Raw genomic sequence first — 8,279 nt, 5'->3', positions numbered from 1 at the left:
TAAATTTTCCTTAAAAATCATTAGAAATTGTGTGCAATTCAGGTCAGGTCAGGTTGCTCAGTGGAAGTAAAAGCAGGGTACAATAATAAAGACTCTGTATATTGTGTGGTCGGATGGATTAAAGATCAGAGGATGCATCGGACGGTCAGGATTGAACCACAGGTTCCAAAGTTGTGAGGAATTTAACAATCTCTCTTAAACTAAATCTTCACACTCTCTTCCATTGCTCGTAGAGTTTCGGTACTTGAGTGTGTACCAAGTTCCTCTGTTCCCAAATCCACAGACCATAACAGCTCTCTCTCTCTCTGTTACATTCTCTGTAATGCTACTTATTGAAAAGCAATCTCTGTCTTCTTTCTAGATCTCTTTCTTCTTCCTTGAAAACTAGTAGCAGATCATGATCATTTCTCCCTCCATGGCCGATCTGTTTCAAAGCTCTGTTTTCAGCAGCAGGTTGGCGGGGGCTGTCTGTGTTGCAAAGTTGGTGTTGTTCTGTGCAGGGATCATATCCACTGTAATTTTCTTCAAAGTGGCTATAATCCCATTTGCATTTGATCTTGTTCTTTCTGCTTTGCCCAGGATTTGGATCTCTTTACGAAGCTGGTTAGCTCCTCCTTATATCTATATCATTCTCAATTTTATCATCATCACCATTGCTGCTTCTTCCACACTTGAGTACAAAAATGACAGGGACACGAAATCATCCTCTGGAAAAACCCAGTTTCTTTCTGCTGATAAAAGTCCAGGCAGTCTCTGGCATGACGTCGATGTTGATGAAGATGATGAAATATCACTGAACTTTGTGAAAACCATTAATCCATCTGTAAAGCTCTGCAGTTCCTCTGACTCTGGCTTGGCAGATTCTGGTAAAAAACTGCAGGTAGGAGAAGAGACGACTACTACTGCGCCGACGACGACGACCCTTGAACCGCCAGAAGAAGCAGAAGAGGACACGATGGAGGAAACGTGGAAGCTGATCATGGAAGGTCAAGGGAAGGAACTGTCACGGCAGTTAAAGAAAAGCGAGACATGGGACACACCTCCTCGTGCGGCGGTGGATACTGCTGCAGCAGCTGATCATGATGAGATTGATCCGGTTGCGTGGGCTCGGCGAGAGCTAAGAAAGTCGGAGACTTTCAGTGACAGAGCGTCATTAAGGAGGGAGAAATCGATGAGTCAGGACGAGTTGAATCGGCGAGTAGAAGCTTTTATCACCAAGTTTAATAATGAGATGAGGCTTCAACGACAGGAATCATATCAACAATTCATGAAGATGGTTAATGGAGGTGTTTAATTTGTAATTAATTAAATATGGGTTTGTTAATTCTTTAGTTTAGACAAATAATTAAAGTTTGGTGATTGAGTTTTGAATGCAGATTATGGAAATAAAATGGAAGTTTATGAATTTGGTATACCAAACTGAATGACGGAAGAGGTTAAAGAGATGGATTAAGAAATGAAAAGAGATTCCGTTTATCTTTATTCATGTCTTAATTATTATTTTTTTATATAATTTCTTAGGAAAATTACAATTTAATCCTTATAATTTATTAAAATCTATGCATTAGTCCCATGAAACCCACAAGGATCAAATCCCCAATCTAGAGCAGGTAAAATCTCAAGACTCATAGGGATTCGCACCTTATATGAATGACATTGATACTATAGTTACCCGATTCTCTTCATCCTCCTACGAATCATGTTCTGGATATAATGGTTTTGCATTCTAAATAATTGAAAGACCTAATTTGAACCATTAAAATAGAAATTCTAATAAAAAACGAAAAGATGGAAGGAAAAAAAAAATACAAATATGCATATGGTCAATACCATGCAAAGACGAAGCAAAAAAGAAAAGAATAAAAAAGAAGAAGAAGAAATACTAAGGAAAACTAAAAAGGATGAAAATACATTATAAAATATTTTAAGTGAGATAGTAAATTTAAATGTTAGTAGAATAGGTAACAATGTTAACTTGGGAGTATAAATTACTATTTTATTAATTAAACTTTAAAATATTTTTAAAAATATAACTATTATCAACTATTAATTATATATTTAAGAAAAAATTACTATTTAGTTTCTATAATATAAAGAAATTTATTAGTTAGTCGCTTGATTTTAAAAAATATATTAAAATATTTTTTACGTTTTAAAAAGTCTATTAATTAGTTCATCCGTTAATTTTATCATTAAATATTTTACTATTTAGTTTCTATCATTTTGAAAAATTTATTAGTTGGTCTCTCAAATTTTTAGTTAAGTAGTTAGTCCCTCTGTAACAAGGGCATTTTAGATTTTTTTTTTCAATACTTAACGGCTAAAACTAATGGAGAGACTAATTAGTAGACTTTTTAAAATATTAGGGACGTTTTAATATATTTTTCAAAATCGAGAGACTAACTAGTGAGTTTTTTCATATCATAAGGATTAAGTAGTATTTTTTCTATATTTAATTACATAAACATTATACTATAGGAAGAATTACTATTTAATCCCTATGGTATGGAGAAACTCACTAGTTAGTCCTTCGATTTTGAAAAATGCATTAAAATGTTTATATTTTATGCAAAAACTTAAGTTTAATTATAATTTTGAGGTGCTTGAAAATTTGATGCAAAATTTGGCAGAATGCAACCCTCTTGAATTGAAATGCATAAAAATTAACATTCTCGCTTAATAGGTAGAAATTACGTATGTGCTTGCTTTTTGTGCTTGCTTTTCGCATGTAATTTCTTAATAATCAAATTTATTTATGCAAAATGATTTGAGTAAAACTTACCATTCATTACTTGTTAGAGGTATGAAATGAAAGAAGTGAATTGGCTTAATGAACTATTGAAATGCTAAGTCGATAAAGTTTTGAACTATTTGTTATGAGTTTCACATCTTATTAATCTTAACATATGATATAGGTGTTTTGGCATGCTATATAAACACACAAAATTTACAGTACTGCTACCGATATATAATCTATATTTGAGGTTACATATCAGATATCTCATAAGCATGGCCACAAGCCCTGCTATCATAGTTTTAGCCTTTGAGCCTACCGTTTGACACTCTATGCCTACCGCTATAATTTCTTATCTACCTAAGCTGAGAACTTAATTAAGATTGATGCTAGATTTTTGTGAGATTATCGGTGAATGTTAACATGTTTGCATCTATTGCATACACTAAGCTACGGTGATTTGCTATGATTATAAATGTACAATAGTGGCAAAAGAAAATGATTTATTGATTCCGAAAGAAATTATTAGCATGCACAATGATACATATTTGCACTCCTATCTTATACTAGGAAGTTTGATAAATATGCTATATATCATGTTAACTACACTTTACATGCTTATAAATGTTTATTTAATTATCTATATACATAAAATATACTTATTTTATTTTATTATTTGTTTGCAATCACCCACTAAGTATTAACTCAGCGTGCTAGTTTTTACCTCATGTAGGTTCTAGATAAAGTAATCACTGTAAAGGTCGTTAAAGATCAACATCAGACATCGAGACCTTTATCATAATTAGTTATTTTGAGTCTCCGAGTCATTGTATAATTTTAAAATCTCACATTTACTTTTACTTACTTTATAAAATTTACATGAACTAGTTAATAACTTGGTAACTACACAAAGAAATGATTTAGTTTTGAAATATATAAAAAAGTATACTTTGTGACAATTTTTATCCAGTCTACACTTGGACAAGCCAAGAGGTGTTAAAGAAGGTATATATATTTACTTTCTCGACATGCACAATACAAGTAATTATTATTTCTCTATGATTATGAGATTCTTAAAACTGTTTGATCACCATAATAGTTATTCTTATTCAAATACCTTCCTTTCCTTTTACTTGAATTGTCCGAATAACTATTCACTTACACTTTGAGAAGATGTATGCAATTTTACCCTAATTTTTTTCCTTTCACTTTATATAAGAATTGAAGATATGTGTGTGTTAATGAAGGGAAATGCTATTATTTCTCTCACTAACAACCATGGGTATTTTAGGCATTAAAATATTTTTTTACTTGTACCTTTTCATAATATGTATGATTCAACATTCAATTAACGGAAATAATAATGGTAGAGATTATTTAATCTATTTAGTGAAATGTTAAGGACCCATAAGGTGGGTTTTGAAAATACAAGAATTGAAGTGGATTTTATTAAGAAGTAAACAAAATTTTACTCTTTAAAAAAATAATACATTATTTCAAATTGTGTAATATATTTAAGTTATACTGTTACGTTATTTGTTTAAAAACTAATTTATTTTTATATAATTAAACTATATAAACTAAAATATTGAAGTATATGAAATTACAAACATGAAATTGTGAATGAAATAAAGGAACTCTAACCGTATTTCTCATTGCAATGAATAACTTATTGGTTTTCTAAAATTATAAGGACTAAATAGTCTAATTTTAAAAATACAAAATTTAATGCACAAGTTTCACTAAAATAAAATATTATAATATAATTTACTCTAATTTTCAACATATCCATACCACCTTATTTTATCATCATTCAAAGCAATGCCTATTTATTTCAATCAAGAAGATAATTACTTTAATGGGTTATGTTGTCCTTGAACTTATAATATTATAATAGTATTGTCTCTAATTTATAATATAAAATCCACTAAACTTTTATTTAGAGAATAATAAACTCCTCTTGACCTCTTTTTACCTATTTGCTCATTAATTTGTTGTTGCGTCAAATATCAAAATAGAAATATTTTTTCTCTCTTTTTTATTCTATATCTCTCCTCTGTACTCAAGTACTCTCTCTCTTCCTTTCCTCTCATCTCTTCCACCTTAATTGCCAACAATATTCAAGATATGGTGATTTTTTAATGTCCGCCTTAACATCCAAGGCTAAGTTCACTAGGGAGCACCTGTATTATGGATGGTATCCATCCTATAATACTAAACTCCTTCACCATCTTTTTTTCTTTTTGAAAGATTTCTTTCGTAATTTGAGAAGAAAATAACAAAGTCAAAGAAAAAAGAATCATCAAATTAAGCTAAAGATCTAACCTACTTAATATAGTTTCCTTCTCTTTTACTTCATACTGCTTTTTCTTTTTTCTTTTTAGTTCAATTTGTTGTCAACTTTTCTTTGAAATTTATCTACAAAAATATCCAAGAAAACTAATATTTTTTTTAATTACTTATTTCAATTTACACCCATATTATGAAAAGGTTATTCAATTTACATCATTTTTCTGGGATTGATACATTTTGCCAACTTTTAAAGAAATTTATAGTACTCCTCGTGCTATGTTTGAATGTGAGGAAGAAAAATTTAAAAGGAAAATAAAAACATTTTTCTCTCATATTTTGTTTAAATTAGAGGAAAATAAGGGAGGAAGGAAAATAAGAATGAAAAATAATAAATTAAAATTATTATTCACTTTCTCTCCAAATTGGAGAGAAAATTGGTAGAAAATAAACATAAGTACCTTTTAATCTCTAAAAATTATTTATTTTAATTACAAATATAAAAGTTAAAATAGTTATTTTACTATTCAAAAAAGTTATTTCCTCCCTTCCTAACATCCAAACAATAAGAGGAAAGTAAATTTTTGTCACTATTTTCATTTTTATTCCTTATTTTCTATTTATTTTCTTTCCTTTCTAAAAGATATGCAAACAAGGGCTCGATTGCAATATTTCACCCTTGGTAGAGGCTAATTTTTCTTCGATTTTCTTTGTCTCTTCTCCAAACCATAAAGGACATGTTAAGGATGTGTGTGCTAGACTTTGGTGGTTCTTAAAGACAACATCTATCATTGGTGGAGTTTGCTTACAATAACAGTTACCGTGCTAGTATTGGGATGACTCTCTATGAAGTTTTATATGGGAGGAAGTGCATATCACCTGTTTCTTAGGAAGAAGTAGGAGAAAGGGCTTTAGTAGGGCTAGAGTTAGCAGAGATCACCAACAGAGTGGTGCCCATAATCAGTGAAAGAATCAGAACAGCTGTGAGTAGGCAGAAGTACTATACAGACATCCGTAGGAAGCAAGTTATCTTCCAGAAAGGAGATATAGTATTGCTTATGGTGTCTCCTATGAAAGAGGTATTTCGTTTCAGAAAAAAAGGTAAACTAGCTCCAAGGTATATCGGACCCTTCGAAATCTTGAAAAGATTGGAAGTGTATCTTACAAGTTAGGTTTACCTGCTTTCATAGAGAAAAGCCATCCAATTTTTCATGTTTCTATATTACAAAAATTCTTGTCAGATCCGAGTAAGATTCTTAGTGAGCCTAATGTAGAGATCCTTGAAAATCTCACCTATGCTGAGCAGCCAGTACAGATTGTAGACGCATAAATTAGAAAGGTGAGAAAAAAGAAAATTGCAATGGTAAAGGTTTATGGAATCATCATAATATAGAAGAGTGTACATGGGAGACCAGAAAGTCGATACTTAGACAGTACCCTCATCTCTTTTAAAGTAAGTTGTTAGATGGTTTTATCTGTTTCCTTCGATGTGTATGTTATGTGTTTTACATATATGGTTGAATATTCGAGGACGAATATTCTTAAGGGGGTAATAATGTAATACTTGGCTAAACTCTTGCGTTAGAATTTCAACTTTTCAACGGAATCTCTGTTGAAATTCAAAATCTCAAAATTGGAAACTCTAGAAGGGTAAAACAGATATTTTATAAAATGAATTTTAAGTATTTTAAAATATGTTTAAAAAAATGTACTTCAAAAACTTCAAGTTCGACCACCGAACCTCCAGATTCGGTTGTCGAAGATGGTTTTTCTAGCTTACCTATAAATAGTCATCAGCCCGAAAGAGAGAGAATTTCTCTCCATTTCAGGCAAAGGTCAATACAAGAAAAATTTCTTGAAATTCTGAGTTTTTTTTCTTCAATCTTCTCCAAAAAACTCACAATTCTTCATTTTGTTTTGAAAAATCAGGACTTTAAGTTTAAAACACTGCAAGCTCAAGGTTTTCTTTTCAAAAACCTCCTCCTCCTTCCTCCTCATTGTTAGAGAAGAACTTGTTCAAGGTAGACTCTAATTTCAGTCCGTTTATGTGTTTAACTTGTATGTAATATCTACCCTTGCATGTGAATCATGTGATTGGTTTTTAAGTATAAAGGTTTTGTTTATGGGCTGTTTAAAGAGACAAATTGTATCTTCTTGACTTGATGAATGCATGTTAAAGTTTAGGTTAGTTTTGAATAGTCCTTTATGTTCTGAGTTGCAAATATATGGATTTTAGCTGTTACATATGAGTTTGGTTGTATTTTAGGACCTGTTGACAGAAGAAAAAAATCGGATTCTGCATTGCAGAAGAACCCAGATTCAGCCACCGAACTTGCCTGTGAAGGCTATCCTTTAGGCTGCCTAACTTACCTTTGAAAGTTTGACTTTCGGATCTATAAGAGAACTTTAGGCCGCCGAAACTACAGTCGAAAGTCCCTTGTCTAGCAGCTTTCAGCTTGTTTTCTATATATTTTCATATATGCTTTTAGGGGTTTCTTTGGGTAGTTTAAAAAGTTTAAAAGTTATATTTGGTCTCTCATTTAAGTTCATTTGTGTAAGCTTAGACTTAGGAGATCGTAGAGCCCAACAGTAAGATAACTGCTTTAGAGTTAGACTTGCATTAGCCAGAGGTGAGTAGAACTAAATTAAACTATTATTTTAAAGAAAATTAAACGTTTTGAGCATGCTTATGCATAAAAAATGCTATGTATATATGATTAGGTTGTTTTGCATTAGAATTCACGAATATAATGCATTGCGTAATTATTTGTTGTTGTGGATAAATATTGGATGATCCACTAGCCTTCGAGCATATTATGATATGTTATGACGGATACCTTTTCAAAGTTCATAGAGTGTTTTATCAGTTTTCTTGTAAGGTATCCTATTTTGTAGATGACAAGCCTCCCAATGGTTATTAGGTGAGGAAGAACTTATTAATAAAGCATTCATCATTTCTTTTAATATTCTATTTTTTCTTTCCGCTACTCCATTAGATTCAGGTGAATAGGGTAGAGTAAATTCATGAATTATTCATTCCTTTTCACAAAAGTCATTAAATAAGATATATTCTCCACTTTTATCTGATCTAATCTGTAACGACCCGAAAATCGGACCGCTACCGGCGCTAGGATCCAGATCGGCTTAAGGCCGCCGGGACCCGTAGCAAGCCTAGCATACATCCTGTGAACCTGATTAATCCCATACATGATCAACAACATACATAAAAATTTGAACTTTTCTTTTTCATTCAAGA

General features: G+C 31.4%; 1 protein-coding gene across 1 annotated transcript; it reads left to right on the top strand.

The window, feature by feature from the left end:
• The first annotated feature begins 209 nt into the window (after nt 1–209).
• Nucleotides 210–1,487, top strand: LOC110604108. Its single transcript, XM_021742208.2, has one exon. It carries the CDS (start codon nt 398–400, stop codon nt 1,292–1,294), a length of 897 nt encoding a protein of 298 aa, XP_021597900.1. The 5' UTR covers nt 210–397; the 3' UTR covers nt 1,295–1,487.
• The last annotated feature ends 6,792 nt before the right edge of the window (nt 1,488–8,279 follow it).

Source organism: Manihot esculenta, chromosome 16, assembly GCF_001659605.2.
Source record: "Manihot esculenta cultivar AM560-2 chromosome 16, M.esculenta_v8, whole genome shotgun sequence".
NCBI classification, from domain to species: Eukaryota; Viridiplantae; Streptophyta; class Magnoliopsida; order Malpighiales; family Euphorbiaceae; genus Manihot; species Manihot esculenta.
Note: the sequence above shows the minus strand (reverse complement) of the source record. Positions and strands in the feature narration are given on the sequence as shown.

What these genes read in the sequence shown, in the direction of transcription:
- LOC110604108 (XM_021742208.2), top strand. Translation starts at nt 398, where the DNA reads ATGATCATTTCTCCCTCCATGGCCGATCTGTTTCAAAGCTCTGTTTTC.